The sequence below is a fragment of the Corvus hawaiiensis genome, chromosome 4 (genome assembly GCF_020740725.1).
Source record: "Corvus hawaiiensis isolate bCorHaw1 chromosome 4, bCorHaw1.pri.cur, whole genome shotgun sequence".
Lineage (NCBI taxonomy): Eukaryota > Metazoa > Chordata > Aves > Passeriformes > Corvidae > Corvus > Corvus hawaiiensis.
Window position 1 is genome coordinate 74,177,435 of NC_063216.1, and position 17,152 is coordinate 74,194,586.

The window sequence follows — 17,152 nt, forward strand, 5'->3', positions numbered from 1 at the left end:
CTGCAGCCTTCACCTGCATCCATAGCATCGGAATAGATTTGGACCTCTCAAGCAGGGGGAGCCTCTCATTGTATTTCACTCAAAGGTTTTTTTTATTTATTTAGCAAAGCCTGATCAGCTGAGTTGCAAATCTGTGTTTTTGTCTTGTGCCTTTGCTTAAAATCCTGTTTGCTTATCTGAAAAAAAAGTGACGTAGTCTGGGTTGGAGCTGGTGATTCAGTGAAACATCACCTGGGCTCAATAGCACCTGAAGAATAATGACTGTTTGTGGTACTGTTTTAATTGAGAGAGAACTTCCCCAGGGCATGCAGCTGACTCATTTTTCAGGGAAACCTGTCAACAACGTGTCTGAGGTGGCCTGACTGTTACCCTGGGATTAAGCAGCCTCTTGTACCTCACGAACAAAGTACTCTTTGATGCTTTTGTTTTTCTACATTTATGGCACATGTTACCACAGTAATGTGAACCACTGTTCCTGTTGTCAATGCTTAGGTTTTGTGAGCTCTTCCAAAACAGTGGGTGTTGGAAATAGAGTACGTGTGAGTAATTATATAGTGTTCAATAGTTACACCCCTGGAGTTTTCTCTGCCAGGGAATAAAGTGAGCTAGAGAAGAAGAAATTGTAGAAATTCTGCTCACTGTTTACGTGGAGTAAAGTTTGTACTGATGACTAATGCACCCTAAAAGCTGCTGTCTTTAGTGTGGATTATAGTAAAACAAACTTAAGTTGAAAATGATACTTCTTTTTTTTCACCAGCCTTAAGGGAGACTGAGTTGTTTGTAAATTCTTTCAAGAACTTGCTGTCATAACAAGTTTGTCGTTAAACAGTTGCAGAAAACTCTAAAACAGGAGAAATATTTGGTACTTTCATTCACTTTCAGACTTGTGTGACAGCAGATGACAGCTTTACTTCTGCTGATGAGGTAAGCGTTGATGAGAGGCTGTTGAATTTTCATCCAGTTTGAAGCCCTTGGAGTGATAGCTCCTTATCCTTCCAAAGTTCTGTAATTGAAGGAACATTCAATATGTTCACCTTCTTCATTTCCCATCCCATTGCTAGGCCTTTTGGGAATACCTTTGCAGAGGTGGTTTTGGTTTACTGCATAACAGTTCCTTGCTTCAGGAAGAGGCTTTGTCTGTGTTTGTAGTAACATCAGAAATGCAAAGTTGTCATTTTAACATGTGCTGAAGAAATGTCTTCAGTGGTAAGAGGGAACCACAATTCATAACCAAAATATGTTTTCTCCCTTGCAAGTAATTTTGGGTTTAACTTCACTGATTAAAATTTCACTGATGAATTTGCTGAACTTTCATGTGAGGTCAATGATTTCAGAATGAGCATTACACCTCATGGGAAGGTTTCCTGCCTGACCACTGTGTCTATCTCTCCCAAGTCAAAAAGAGGATTTAAAGGCCATGTAAGCATATGTAGAGCTTTGACCTCTACGTTTTCTCTCTGCAGCTGCTGGTTTTAGTTAGAGCTCCAAGCTGTTGGCTTGTGAAGGTTGTGATGTTTGGTTCATGCCTGGGTAACCAGTCAGCCCGGTTGCTCCTGGTCTGTCCAAGCTGCACAAAAGGAGAACTCGAACCCTCCCCAAAGTGCTGAATAGCTTCATTGCTTGTCTACAGGCACAGCAGACAGTGGGTGGATCTGTGTTTAAATCCCAGCTGGTGCTGTTCCTCCCTCTCTCTGATGGAGGGGACAGCTCATGTTTGCACTAGGGGAGGGTTCTGCAGTGGGTCTGCTTTTCCCAGGGAACAGGACCCTGTTTGCCAGATGCAGCTCTACAAGCTCAACCAAGTCGTGACTCTTCCTGTGGATTTTGATTCTGTGAGGGATATGAAATTCGCAGAGGTTGAAAGTGATCTACTGGGAGTGAAATAGGTTATATGGGCTGACTGGAATCCATAAAAGGCTTTATTTGTGTATTGTCCTAGAGCTAATGCTTGTAACCTGGAATAGGGATTTCCAAAGTATTGCATCAGTGTAGATGAAGTAGATTTTCTCAGTGTACTTCGTTTAAAACTGCTTTTTTTAATTTCAGGTAATTTTCTGCTGAGATATGAGAATCTGTGACAAATAGATTTTTCTGGGTTACGGGTGGTTTTCGTTTGGTTTGGCTTTTTTCTTTAATAGAGTGTAGTGGTTATAAAGCAGATCTTCATTAGTAGGTTCAGTGCATTATTGACTTCAGCATAAACAAATGGATTTTTTTGCTTGATGCCTGTGTATAAGGCTTAGACTAGAATTAACCTCATGTTTGTTTTGCAGTAGGAACTTGTTAAGGCATTCACAGCAAGTGTCTGTAGTTCTTCCTTTTGCATTGGTACTGAAATAAAAGTACTGACTTTGAGAGAAGTAGCATTGAAAACTTGATGGTGGGTTTGTGTCACTGAAGTACCTCAGTGTTCATCTTCCTCTAAGCCAATAAAAAGAAAGTGTTACTGATAGGCCTGTTAATGCACTGATTATTAAAGTTACTGTTTCTGTGCAACAGCAGTATAAATTAATAACTGTCATGTCAACACTGGATATTTGTAAAACGTTTTCAGAGTATCCACAGAATGAGCCAAATGGTGTCTCTTGCTGTGCTCTCTTACTTGAAGGACATTTATAATCTCTTTGGAAAATTCTGATTAGCCTGTACTGTCCTTTAAAATCAACTATTCAAACAAATGCCTTTTCATTTTTCTTTTGTGGTCCTTTTCTGCTATGGCTTTGTGCCTGCCTCTCAGTGGTGCTGACATCTCAGTGTTGTCTGTACTTAACTGGTGTCAGAGGTTGGGGAAAAAGAAAACCCTGACCTTTCTTGTCACAATGCCCTAAGTTTTAGGGATAGATTACATCTAAAATCTACTTCAGTGTTTCCTCTAGCAAAAAAAATAAAGGTGATGGATATAACGAAGGCAGAAGGTTTTTCTGACTGGTGCAGTGTTCTGTAGATAAACAGCCAGAAAGTTTCTGATCTTTTTTCTTCCCTCCTTTTCCTCTGCTTTGGGGTGTTTTATCCAATCTCTGAAGTTGTTTTATATTGACAAAGGTTTTAACTGATGCAAACTAGATGGAAGCAAACAAATTCATACTGGTATTGCTAATTAGCAGTATGAACGTGACCTGATTGTGATTTGGTGGGTATGGCACTGGGATTTACTGCAGCCACTCTGCTGGGTTTTCCCTCAGTTTGGGGCTGGGACCAGGCACACAGGACAGCCTTGGAAGCCCTAATTCCTGTTTTGCCTGGGAAATGCCATGGCTGTTTACTTTGTTTTGTTTACCAGCCCTCAATCAGTGAAACTGAAAACAACAGAACCTTTTTGTCTACCACTAACTTCCTTTTCTCTCAGCAAAGATGAAGAGACTTCCCCTGTTTCTGCTGCCCTTCGACAAACTTGTTTACCCTTCATCTGGTTGTCTCTTACTCTTCCAGCCTTTCCTATTACTGCTTTATAAATATAAAAAACATGGATCTATTGCTGCCTGACACTTAAGATGATTTCAAATGTTCAGAGGGGATTTCAGCATTTTTCCCCTCTTAAATGTCATTTTCGTTTTTAATTAAATGAATGACAGATATTGTAACTAGTCAGTTATTCAGGTTTTTTTTTCAAAGCAGCTCTGTGCTGTGTAGACGTGACTGATACAAGCAGGCAGGTATCTGAATTTGCCTTGATGTCTTTCTGTGGACTTACTCAAACTTACCACAGAGCCACCAAGAGAAGGTTTAGTGTCATATGAGCTTCTTGGTGCCATTCAGGCTTTTCAGAGGATTCCTTTAGAGGATCCTCTTTGTACTTAAGGTATTACTGCAGTTAAAATGTTTATTTTCTTAAAGATGAATAGCTCAGAGACAGAGTAATTGAAGAAAGCTATTCAGCTACGGTGAACTGAGCTGTTGGGTGTAACTCAGGTTTTTTTTTTTTTGTGTGAAATGCTTTAAGTATGTTAAGATGATAATTAAAGTCACACAGAGAAAGGCCTTGCAGCTCCTCTCACTGTTACTGTGAATTTTGATGGTTCCTTCAGTGTATCCCAGTGGTAGATGGAGGGATGCCTGAGATCCACACTCTTCGGTATGGATCACAACAGTCTGTCCAACAGCCTGTAGTAAGTAGTGTAACTCATGTAACATGCTGTTGCTGGAATAAAGCAATAAATGCTTTTTCATCCTGCCACAACTTTCACAATATTCAAGGTTTTATTTTCTTGCTGTGTATGGGGGTGAAACTGAACTTAAAGTATGAAAATGAATCCCGAGGTCTCCCCGTGCAGAGGCTGTGCCCAGAAAGGCAGAGCAGTAGCTCAGCACCTGGGAGGCTCAGGTTCAGGTGTGAACAGAGGCAGCAGGGAGGTTTTCTCATGCTTGTGGGCAAGGACTCATCCCTGTGTGCTTCATGCTGTGTCTTCCAGGAGAAGGCAGAAAAGTAGACTGGTAGTACATGTGCAGCTGGGGAGTAGAAGCTGGTGGTTTCAGCAGCTGCTCATCAGTTGCTTGTTTGTGAACGCTTCCTTTTCCATCTCATGCATGGGCCAGCGAGGTTTGGGTAGTGCCTGTTCAGCTGAGCAACAACTCGGTGCCAGCCCTGAGGCTGTGGGCACTGGGCAGGTCGGGGGAGCTGCTGCTTCGTCCCCATGATGCTGTTCAAGTTCTACTCCTGCCACCTTGAGTCAGAGCTGGTGTTTTTCTGAGCTGGCTTGGAGCTCTTGAGTCTTGTTAAGTGGCAGAATAGCATCTATTACAAAAACAAACCCTCCTTTTCTTCCTGTTGTAATCAGTTAAATCGGCTGTGTAATTAAATGATGAGCTGGACTGTGGGTATGTCAGTGTATTCAAAGGTCATCTGTGTAGAAGAACAAACCTTTTTATTTTAGCCGGTATAAAATGATACCAATATAGATGAAATTTTATAACTAGAGAACTGTTGTAGCTTCTCTAGCCCTACAGAAGAAATGAACTGGTTCCTCAAAAACTAAAAGAGCTGCCTCCTTTTAAAAAACTTTATCTGGAGTCTGTATGAGTGTTGTCTTGGTGATGTTTTAAACTGGGAATAGACTTCACATCATTAATGCTGAATTTTAAAATATAAGTATTGTTTGCTTCATTAGTTTTGACTAATGCAGAGAGAAAAATGATTAATCAGGAGACTTAACATAATTAGTGCAGTGTGGCAACTGACTATTTAAATATAAGCCTGTTAACGTGGGAAGAATAGCTCTTGTTATGAAATGTTCTGCTTTGTGTCAGAATCTAAAATATTAGAACCATTTTACTCTTCAAATTGATACTGCAAATCTTACTGCTGTGAAAACATTCATATTCTAGCACTACTTATGATGTTCAAAACAGGAAATCTGAAATTATGTCGGAAATAATGTCAGAATTTCAGAGAATTTTTTAATGGTCTTTTGATTTATGTTGCTGGGGAAAAAAAAAGATTTTTATATGTCATCCTGATATACGGCATTGGGAAAACGAAGAAGAAATTTATTGCAGAGAACTGCTATGTTCAATCTTACTGAAGGATCGTTTTGCTTGTTGTGTTTAGTAGCCTGTCATGGTTAAAAGAAGTATGAGCAGCGTCAGTGCACAGAAGGGATATTTTGGTTTTCAAAAGCCTCTGGGAACTGCAAGCATAATATACTTTTAAAGTACAAGGGATCAAAAAAAAGACATTTCCAGCTAAATTTGCTTATAAAATCATAACCAGTACCTGAAAAGCCATTGATGTGAAAGGATGCCTTGACTTAATGTTAGGTTGAGGGTCAAATTCCTGAAATACTCCTGCTTTTTATCTGTCAATACTGCTTTTGAGGTCAAGTGTCTGATCTTACCATTTAATGCAGCAGCTGATTTGCAGCATATTTTATTAAGACATAATTGTAAAGGCTAGGGCTGGTGCTGGGAAAGGTCATGGATTTCAGGAGAAGCGTGGGAGTAATACTCATGAGCCATAGAAGAAACAGATTATATGTTACAGCGGGATCAGTTCTAGCCACAGTAGGAGTTCTGAGAAATGTAATCTTTCGGTGGAAGACCATAAAATGATTTCCATGTAGTAGAAAACCTCCTGTGTTTTTCCATGAAGGCTGTGTCTCTGCTGTTCCATGGCTGCTGGCTTATAACGTGTTACAGACACAAGGCTTGCTGTGTCCCCTGGAACAGCAGGATGCAGATCTGCTCCCATCACCCATGGAACAGCTGCTTGGAGGGCTGACATGACTGAGCTCAGCGCAGTGTTTGCATCTCCTGAAAGACAAACGTGTAGGTGAGCGACCACTTCATTGTGGCCACAATGCTGCTCTTTCATAACAGGGAGAAAACAGAAAAGTTGTAATGAAAAGGCCAGACACCAGCTACACCCTTGGGAAGAGGAGAACAAAGGATGACTTAAGCTTAGACATAAGACATTAGCTAGTTGTGGCACAAGTCAGACCAGTCTTTACATACTGGCAAGCCCCAAATTATACCCAGCCTGAGTTTTTACATTTAAGTCTACTAAGAGCTGCCATAAATGTTTCAGGTTGTGTTGACAGAGTTCTGGCCAGGAGGGTGGGTTGTGCGTTGGTTTTGTCCTCTTTTCCTTTCAAGAAAGGAGTATTGTTCAAAATTGGGCTTACTCTTTTCAGTGTAGCTTGCTGCAAATTGGCAATTATGGTTTCTTCTGGCTTTGCAGCTGATTATGTTAACCTTCATTAAATTAATTATCTTCTGGCCCATGACTGCACACACAACACTTAGTAAAATGGAATTACAGTAGAACCCTGCCAGCTCTTGTCACTCCACTTTGTAACCCTTGTGGGAGCTTGCATAAGGCTCAGTAGTGAGGTGATGACATGAGCATTCCAACTGCAGCTTCCAGCTGGTTAGGTGTAGGCATTGCTGATGCAGTGATCTAATTTTAAGGTGTACTTACTTACATGAAACACACAGAAAAACAAATTGCAAATTAGGACTAAGTAAATGGCCAAGCAGTATTTTATTGGAATATGTTCTGTTTTATTGCTGGTTTGTTCTGAGTTTTCTGCTATCATTGCTCCACTGATTAAAGGTGTTAGTAAGGCTATGTTATTAAAAATAAAATGATAGACATATTGCAATAACTGATTAATATTGGTAGACTTTCTGTAAGTCCTTTAGTCCATCATTGCTTAAAAGCAAGACAGAGTATTTGATTTAAATTCTATGCAATACATAGACTCCTAAATTCTCATTTCATGTTTTGACACAGGCTTCCTCTGTGGAATATCGCTTAGCAGGGCTGCCTGGTTTTCCCTGCTCTTGCTTTGAGTCCTTTGGGGATCACTTTAAAATTGATTTGAGTGGGGTTTTAGTAGCAGTTAATTATACTAATTTCTGAAGTGACCATTTTCCATTGGTGACTGTGCAGTGTCTCATAGGGGATGTTGCAAAACTGCAAGAGTTCTGCCATAGTGAAACTTGATTTTTCATTAAGATGAGAGTTCCGTCACATTTCTTCAGGGAAGTTAAATCTTTACTTTCCTATTTTTTACCCATTTCTCATGTAAAACTACAATTGGGTCTACTTTGAATGCTAGTATTAGGGGGAGAGTGCATGTGTGTTGCTGTTGCAATGGGCTTTTTTGGTGCAATATATTGATTTTCATATGCATAGTGCAATATATTGTTTTTCAAAGAGTTTTACTCTATCTTTTAGCTTTTTTCTTTTCTTTGAAATAGAGAGAAATTTCAGTTAAGCCAAAACAGCTTTTCTCTGTGTAAGTCTATTTGAAAACACTCGCAAAACCAGACATGCTAAACTTGAGAGCTATAAGAGAAATACCAGTATAGATATCTCTAGTATAGCTATAGTGTGTGTATCTATCTATCTATCTATCTATCTACACCTGTCAGTAATATGGCTTACTGCTGCCTGGGTGTAGTGTGTGGTAGAAGAGCAGCAGTGATATTAAAAAGCAGGTTGTTTTCAAGTGGTGAAGGGGTGAGAGAGTTAACCTGTAAAAAGTGCTTGTGTTCACTCTGTGTGAGTTCTTTTCATCCTCACCACAAATACGCTCACAGATAAGGAAACAGAAAGTAGTTGGTTTTACAAAACCAGTTCAGTAGTTCTGTTATGAGCAAAGTGGAAGATTATTTCTGTGTAGCAAGAGGATTGCTGTTGTGTGTGTCAGCAGTCAGAAAATGCTGCCTTTGAGGGAAATGTGCCTGGTGGTGGACATGGCACTGGCTTAGTCTAAACTCATACTGATTCCAGAGACCAAACTATTGACACCTGGGCTTGGGTGGGATCCATGAGCAGTAATCGGTGGTAAAGACAAAGGAGCTGCTGCTCATTTCCAGGCTTGGTGCTTTGCCGGACGATATGGGGAGGAAGGATAAAACAATTGAAGGAACTGTTCCTTTTTCAGTCTCTGGGGAAAAAAGAATTGTCTGACACACTTGATCAGATCTCCTGTTCCTGGCATTTTGACACTTCTCTGAGTGCAAGAACACCACAAAAGGGTTGAGGCTGGAAGAGACCTCTGGAAGTCATCTGGTCCAACCCCCTGCTCAAGCAGGGCTGTGCAGAGCTGGTTGCCCAAGAGCACGCCCAGCTTATGAATATCTCCAAGGATGGAGATTCCACAGCTTCCCTGGGTAACCTGTGCCAGTGCCATTGGTCGTCTTTCAGCTGGCTTCACAAAGTGTCTGGTAGTGTATGTGCCCTGACTTGCTTAGGTTAGGATATGGAGCTGGCTGGTTCTGGCTGCAGGCATCAGCAGCAGAATTGTCTGTGTGAGAGAGCATGTGTGAGGGCTAAAGTCTGTTCAGGAGAATGGCTTCGTGTGTTTGTCCTGGAATATTTGGTATGGGGATCTGGTTTTCAGGATGCAGATGATTTCTACCAATTTTACTCCTGAATTTTTGCACTTTTACCGTCAAAAGCGTTCTTGCCAATTCCTGATGTCCTGGATGTTTCAGGTCCCCAATATATCTTGAGCAATAAAGGAGTTTTGATAAGAAAATAATGTAAAATCTCCATCCTGCATGTAGGGAATGCCAGTTACAGAAATCTAAACTGTATTTTTAGAGTTACCTAATTTCATGGTTTCTTAGGTAATAAGTCAGAAAGAGGGTACTTCAAGCCCCATTTCAAGTAAGTCCTTTCAGTAAGATGCTTTTCCTGCAGCACTTGGAAAACACCATTAAGAATTCTTGCCCAAGAATATAACAGTGATGTGTTACAGGAGCCCTGGCCTCTGAGGCTGTTTGTTCAAATCCTTTTGTTTATTATGAGCTGGAATGCAGGGCTGTGGGCTGGGCTGGAGAACACCAGCGTGGTGCCTTCGTGACACTTGGCATTAACAAATGGCATCTTTGTTTGAGTCCCTGCAGCTCATGGAGCTGTAGAGGGGCTGTGTCTGGAGAAAGGAGCACGTGTCAAGTGGCTCAGTTGTGTGGAACAAATGCAGCAAGTGGAGGAGGAGAACTTTTCCCCTGGTCATTTTTGATAAACTGATTTAGAATATGGTCTAGAAGCAAAGAGACCATATTTAGTCTTCATGAAGACTAAAACAGAGCTCTACAAGGACTGGGAAGAAAATGACAGTCTAAAGACTGGTAAAGTGTTGTGTAAAATTTTATGTACTGGTCTTTAATTGTTTATATTGTGCTGTTTTACTTCTGTCTTATTTCAAATTAGTGATAACAGTTTTAAATACTTCATACTGTTTAAAGTATATAATTATGTGTAATGGGGAAGAAATGTAGCTCAGTTAACTTCTAGAAATACGTACTTCTGAGGAAGTGTTGCTGTGTAAAAGGGATTGCTTTTCTAACTAACTAGTTCACTTGTTGTTAGAAGTTCTCTGTTTTAGAAGTTCTCTGCATGAAGAGAAAGAGAAAGTATAATAAATGATGCTTAATGCCTTTTGTTCAGAGCAGGTTTAGTATCGATGGGCAGGCATTTACCAAGATTCTTCCTTTTGAACATCGTGTACCCAGAACAAAATACTATTAGGTGTACGTCATGGCTTTTATTTTGTTGTTTATGGGAATGAACTGGAAGGAAAATAAACAGCCTGAGTATTTAAGGGACTTTCTGCTATGACCAGAGACTTTGTTTATTGCTCTGATGTGTGCTTTGAATGTGTAGATGCGTAGCAGCTGGTGGTAGTGCCTGCAGACAGGAGTTTGTGCCAGTGCATTTCTTTGTGCAATGGAATGTGTAATGTGCGAACAAGCAAGAATTTTAGTAAAGTAATGGGAAACAAATTAACATCTTTAAATTTTTGGGTGGTTTTTAGAGTGCTCTGCAGTTGGAGAGACAACGATGGTGGGTGAAAGGAGAAAAACAGGGAGAAATCTCTTTTCAGAATTTGGGATAAGGTTGCACAGGATGCTCTTAGTATATTGAGCCTCAGCCCCATGGAAAGAGGCATTGCTTCTGGGGGTGCTGGTCCACAGTGTCTGAACATGAGCCAGTGTGGGCCCAGTCGGCCAGGAAGGCCGATGGCATCCTGGGCTATACCAGCAATAGTGTGGCCAACAGGACCAGGGCTGTGATAGCCCCTCTGTACTCAACACTGATGAGGCCACACCTTGAATCCTGGAATCAGTTTTGGCCCCTTTATGACAAGAAGGACATTTTGGTGTTGGAGCATGTCCAGAGAAGGGAATGGAGCTGTGACACGGGCTGGAGCTCAAGTCCTATGAAGAGTGACTGAGGGAGCTGGGGATGTTTATCCTGGGAAAAAGGAGGCTCAAGGGGTAAACTTACTGCTCTCTACAAGTCCCTGACAGGAGGCTGTAGCCAGGTGGGGGTCAGGCTCCTCTCCCAGGTAACAAATGACAGAATGAGATGAAATAACTTCAAATTGTATCGGGTTGGTTTAGACTGGACATTAGGAAAGATTTATTTCCCAAAAGGGTTGTCAAGCACTGGAACAGGCTGCACAGGGAAGTGGTGGATTCACCATCCCTGGAGGTATTTAAAAGATAGGTAGATGTGGCACTTGGGGGCATTGTTTTGTGGTCGGCTTGGCAGCGATGGGGTAATGGTTGGACTCAATGATCGTAAAAGTCTTTTCCAACCTAAACAAATTTATGATTCTTCTTAAATTTATGGCACATCTGTAAGAGGCAGTTTATTATGCTGCTGCTGATACATGAGCACTGCAGTGTATCTCGTACCTTCCTCGAGCGTAAGGAACTCTCTGAGGCTCTTGGTGGTACTCGTTTCATACTACCTCGATGAGGGAGCTAGTCCTTGGCTGTTGTTACCTTTTCCAGGTGAGATACTGTCTAGTCATTTTTTAGACTGTTTTGGAGAGATTATCTCTAGTGAGTGTGAGTAACCCCAAAGACCATTTCTGTAAGTCATATGACTACTTTTGCAGGGACTAGAGATATGTGCTCAGTGGATTGCACATGGTGATCACTTTAAAAAAAGCTGTGCCTTACTGGTTTGCAGTTCTGTATCTGAACAGGATTAGGAGCGATGTAGGATTAGACAAACAATTCAAAATACAGATACTTAGTAAACCTTGTAGAGCAGCGGCTTTTCTTTTTGTGGGAAAGACCAGTGTTTTACTGTCTTCTGGCTGTTTCTCCCTTGGCAGCAGCTCAGTTCTTCCAGGCTGTGATAAAAGCCAGGTGTAACTATGGGCTCTGTGTTAGCCACCCCAGCCAGGAGTGGCCAAGGTGCTGCCAGGCTGTCACAGGCTGTTCAGCTCCTCTTTGACTGCTGGAAACACAAGGGATAGTGCTGCCAGTTCGTGCTCCTTTATTTTGGAAAACTGAATTACTGCAGGGACTGCAAGAGGGATCCTCAGTGTTTAGCTCAGTGATTTAAGTGAATACTAAATTACATTATTGTCAATTTTTTTCCCCTTACTTTCTCCCTACCCCAACCTACAGATTTTAGGTGGATTATAGGGGGTCTTTGGGTCGAGATTCTCTGGTGTCTGTGGGTGCCTACATAGACACCTGCTGTTCCTCCCTGGGGAACAGAAGGGAGAAGATGGCACGAAAGCAAGAGTAAGGGGCAGGATCCTTCAGAAGTTTTGCTAATAGTCAGAATTTAACTTTTACATCTATTTGTAGGCCACAACCTTGTTTTTTTTTCACTAGTGTTTATTTTTACTTGAATCCGTTGTTTTGCTGTTAAATGTCAGTTATAGCAGTTGGTCTCATCCAGGTAGTCTAGCATTAACAGAGCATAGTGTTACGTGTTTTTAGTTTGCATTATGTCTGTTGTTCCTGAGGAGATTCAGGACACTTGGAAATCTTCACGATGAGAGCAGCCATTGGAATAATCTCCCCAGGGAAGTGGTGAATCCCCAAAGATTGGACACTTTAAATTCAGCTGAACAGGGTGCCTGGACCATCTTGTCTAGACTCTGCTTTTGCCAAGAAAGCTTGGACTTAGATGGTCCTTGAGGTCCCTTCCAACCTGTCATTCTATGATTGCTGCTGGGCAGAGTTTTAACCATACTGCTTATGCCTTGTAAGCCTGACTGATTTTTGGGGGGACTTGAAAGTGCTGTTCAGCATCCCATCATTGAGAGATTTTATCATCAGGTCATTGCTAATATATTTCCCTATTTTTTAGTTCAAATCAGTTCTCCATACTACTTAATTGACTATATATTAATGTCAACTTCAACTTAGATGGCATTGTTTCCTGTATAATCTGTAACGCTAACTTTTAATTAGTAAATTTAATCATACTTGTGTTGTATCTTTAACTGCTTTCACTGAGATAACACAGAATAAATCTGATAAGACTTTAGGATAGCAGTTACTTGTCTTCAATTTCATAGTGATGTATTTTCGTGCCGAAGACTTTTTCTTGTTCCCATATTTAGCTTTTACTTTATCAGGAATCACTGTGTAATTTCTAAGTTGGAGATATTTAAATATTTCCTCTTATAAGAAAAATCATGTTTAATGCTTATCTCCCAAAATATAACCTCTTGTCCCTATCTCAGGCTGTTTTCTGGGGTTTCAGTATTGATGGATTAGTGAAGTATTGAACTATCTCAGTGCAGCTGGAAGGTTAAGATGATTCTGGCAGAAAGCAAAGAGGATTACTTTAAAGGCAATGAATATGATAATTTACACACTAAATGTAATTGAATTGTCATGAGACACAGAACATGCCAAATTTTGATTCACACATTGCTTATGCAGAGGAAGGGATGGTAAGCCATGGCCACGTTTTCAGCATAAATCAGGAACTTGCTTTCCAGTGCAAATACAGTTTGGCATTCTTTTAAGCAAAAGTTCAAACTATTTTTGAGCTTACACTGTTATTCTATCTGCGTTGTTGAAGATCTGTGCATGTCCTTTTGAGCACATTTTAAAATAAAAATATAAGCCATTTTTAGTTAAAAAAATGTATTGACTACATACTATGTGAATGTACTGACTATTGTGTATTACAGTATTGTCCACTTATGTTCAGCCACTCTTTCACTCTTTCTCAAATTAAATCTAATCTCTCTTTTGCCTGAAAGTTAGTGATAGGACTTTTTCCCTATTTCTTGAAGCTCAGCAGCAGGTGTACTTCAAACAAGGGAGCTTTTCCCCCACATCTGTCCATTGGAGAAGTGGAGATTAGGGTCAAGTAGTACTTAAATTTGCTGAAGGAATGTCAGGTTTCTAAGGAAGTTAAAAGTTTACTTTTTAAAAACCCGTAATTGGTCTTCTGTATAAAGACTTGTTATAAGCACAGATCTGTCTTACAAAAGAAAACACAATTTAATTTTGGTTACAGTTCCTTTATCTTCTCACTTTGAAAGTAAAACCAGGGTTCATCCACTGCTTTTTGTCACTGTTGATTTGGTAGCTTTAGTGGACATTGTCAGTTTAGTAGACACGCTATGCCAGCTAGTAAAGATTAGGAGCCAGATTGTTGTAGTTGTGCTGGAGGAGGAGATAGTGCTGAAATGTCCTGGCAGTGGTGTGAAGTTGTGTCTGTGCCCTTTCGTGTGACGAGGCTGGGGAGGGGCTCTGGAGGGCTGTGGGGGGGTGTGGGAGCTGTGCCTTGATCAGAGCTCCCGTGGGCAGCCGGGGTCACAGAGCCCTGCAGTGGCTGTAAAGCTGGGTCAGGGAAAGCACACCTGCGCCCAAACTGCTTTGTGTCTTGAGTCCCCTTCAGGCTTAGGAATAAATGTGGATTTGGCACCTGAAAGCAGGGGAGGAGCAGTGTTCTGCTTGGACAAACCAAAATATAAGCAATGTGAAATGATTCTACTTACCTCTTACCTTACAGGGAGGAAATTATTTATCCGTGTGGTGGCTCAGAGATGTAAAGCTTCCAAATATAGCAGATTGAATTATTTATTTATTTTTTTCCCCCCTCCCTCAAATAACTGTGTAAGTACATGTGTGCTGGTTCTGCCACACACTGGAAGAAATGACAGAGCTCTGTGTCCTTGCTAATAAACAGGGGTAATATGATTGGGAAATGATGCTGGCCAGGAAAAGGGGACCAGGTGAGGGTAACAAAGTGTGACTTCTGGGGATCATAAATGAAAGATTTATAGAAGCAGCCAGATTTTCCCCTAGGGGAAGCTTGGGACAAGCAGTGCTGTTGTCTGAATGCTGGTGCTTGTCTGTGGTGGGTCTTGTGTCTGTGGTGGGTCACACTGAGGTTCTCTTTGCGTTCCCCTGGAGAAACTTGGAGTGAAAGCAAGCAGAGACCATGCTAAATCTCTAACAGATGTCTTAGAAGGCCACCTTGGCACAACTTCTTGTCTAAATGTTGAGAAATATGTAGGCAAACTTTATTAAAGGAACACTAGGTTTGAACAAATAATTGTGTTAATGTCATACGGTAGAAAACTGTAATATCTGATCTGTTTTTCTATTTCATGGCCCAGATGGTTGGTATGTACAATTCTTGAAGTTCGTTATGTTGCCATGAACTAGACAGTGAAGAAAAACACATGCTTGGAGTTATTTTTGTAACAGTGTTAGGTTGAAATATATTTTAAACCTTTTAAAATCCTTGCTTTATCTGAAGTTCATTGCTTTTTAATAATCAAAAGAAATCAACTCTTGAATCTTTCACAAACTTACTAATTAAGGCTGATTTACCTCATTGGTTTGATATAATTACATTTGGGATACTGAAGTACATTCTGTTGTTGGGTATTCAAACAAACAACTTTTCCTTTCTTGGTGCTCTCTGGTCCTGTCCATTTTCTAGAGATAGTCTCTGCTCAGGGAACAGGACTTACCAAAACTTGAACTCCACTCATGTACTAAGTGCTGCATCTGCAGTGTCCTTATGTCTAATGCTTACTCACACATTGTTTTTCTTCTTGCCTGTCAGCCTTCCTGTTGTCATATCCTTACACTTCTTCCAGCTCGGGGTTGCCCAAGGTACAGTTCTGACACTGTAACACCCCCCTTCCCTGTTTTCTGAGAAATAAGTTTTAGGCAATTTCTAAGAAGAAGCCATGCAGTATTTCTTCAGTATTCTAATACCTCTACAAATCCTGTAAATAGTTCACACATTTGTTTTAAGCCAGCAGTGAATGTTTCAGCTTTCTCTGACTATTAGAATGTGGAATTCCCAGTTCTAGTGGCTTTCAGTACTTTCTTCAGTCCTTCATTTAGTGGGTTGTGCAGAATTATTTTTTTACTGTATTTAATATCTGCATTGGTGGAAAATCAGAAATATTCTCAACCAGCAATTAAGATGCTGTGCAGTAACTGTACTTTGCTTTGAGCAGTATTCAAGACATGCACCAAGGTCATATTTTGCTTTGACACAATAGTTTTGGCATTTCTCCATTGAAGTAGTCTCCCTGAAGTTGAAGTTTATTTTCCAAGTATTTGGCTGCAGTTCTTTGTTCACAAGGGAGAAAATCTGAACAGCATTATTTTAATTCCTCTACAGGTGCAGATGCTGAGCAGGATGCTGCTATCAAACTTGCCCAGGAACGAGCAGAAATAGTTGCCAAGTATGACAGAGTAAGTGAACTTGTTAATAATTTAAAAGACATTTTATAATGAATTTTAGTAATATGTCTGTTTAAAAACTGAATCATTATTCCAGCTAGCTGTTGTTCAAAATACTCTGTCGGGTACTAATCTGATGTTTAATGACACACTGGCCTCTGGGTGAATTAAATTCTCCCTCCATGGGGGATATTCTGGGTAATGACTCAACTAATTTTTCAGGTGCATAGCAAGTTACTTTGGGACTATTTCAGGGAGTGTATTGTATGAGAAATAGTGAAAGTGGGGTGTTTGAGGATGCTCAGTGTATATATTAGATCAGAAAGACTCTCATTTTACTTTTTATTTATTTAGTATTTGGTTATAGTAGTAGAAACACTGAAATCATTGCAGAAAAAGTAAAAGATGAGTGAGTTGTATGGTTTCTAATATTGTTATGGAGAACTAATGAAATGCCCTGGTCATGTCATGTTTGTTCTTGGACCCCTTGTCAGGACAAGCCTGGCACAGAGTATACCTAGATTGCTTACACTGTAGTCAGGTATTTTTGTACCACTTACAGACTTTTAAGTGTCATTGGAGAACTGAGCAATACTTGTGTTTGTAGAGATCATGAAATGTTTTATTTGCCAGACTTGCTGGTGTTTGCACAGTGTGTGCAGGTGAGTGAGTGGATCACCTTGGAATAAAGAAAACATGCTCCTGTCTGGCTAGCTGACACCACATGCCCCTCAAAGCTGCTCTGTCACTGCCATCCTCAGCTGGGCAGGGGAGAGAAAATAGAACAAAAGGCTTGTGAGTGGGGATGAGGTTAGGGGAGAGATCCTTCACCAATGACTGTCATGGGCAAAGCAGACCTGACCTGAGGAAATCTGTTTAATTTATTACCAATCAAATCAGAGTAGGATAATAAGAAAACAAAAACTGAATCTAAAACATTTTATCTCTTCCCCTCCCTTCTTCCTGGGCTTAACTTTGTTCCCAATTTTCTCTACCTCCTCCACCCGAGCAGCACAGGAGGATGGGGAACGGGGGCTGTGGTCAGTTCATCCCACGTTGTTTCTGTGGCTCCTTCCTGCTTGGGGGTTTGTCTCCTTAAACTCTTGCCTTTTTCCAGTGTGGGGTCCTTCCCACAGGCTGAAGTTCTCCATGAACTTCTCCAGTGTGGGTCCTTCCCATGGGTTGCAGTTCCTCATGAGCTGTTCCAGCACTGGTCCCT

At 40.8% G+C, this 17,152-nt stretch overlaps 1 protein-coding gene across 5 annotated transcripts in view; it reads left to right on the forward strand.

Moving 5' to 3' along the window:
* Window positions 1-17,152, forward strand: part of USP6NL (USP6 N-terminal like) — a 112,529-nt gene that overhangs the window by 36,427 nt on the left and 58,950 nt on the right. For 4 of the 5 annotated variants that reach the window (XM_048300744.1, XM_048300746.1, XM_048300745.1 and 1 more), the window contains one exon: window positions 15,872-15,945. In XM_048300744.1, the coding sequence (XP_048156701.1) occupies window positions 15,872-15,945 (74 nt within the window). Of the gene's footprint in view, window positions 1-9,390; window positions 9,580-15,871; window positions 15,946-17,152 lie in introns of those variants that run through there. The other variant, XM_048300743.1, reaches the window with a different exon arrangement.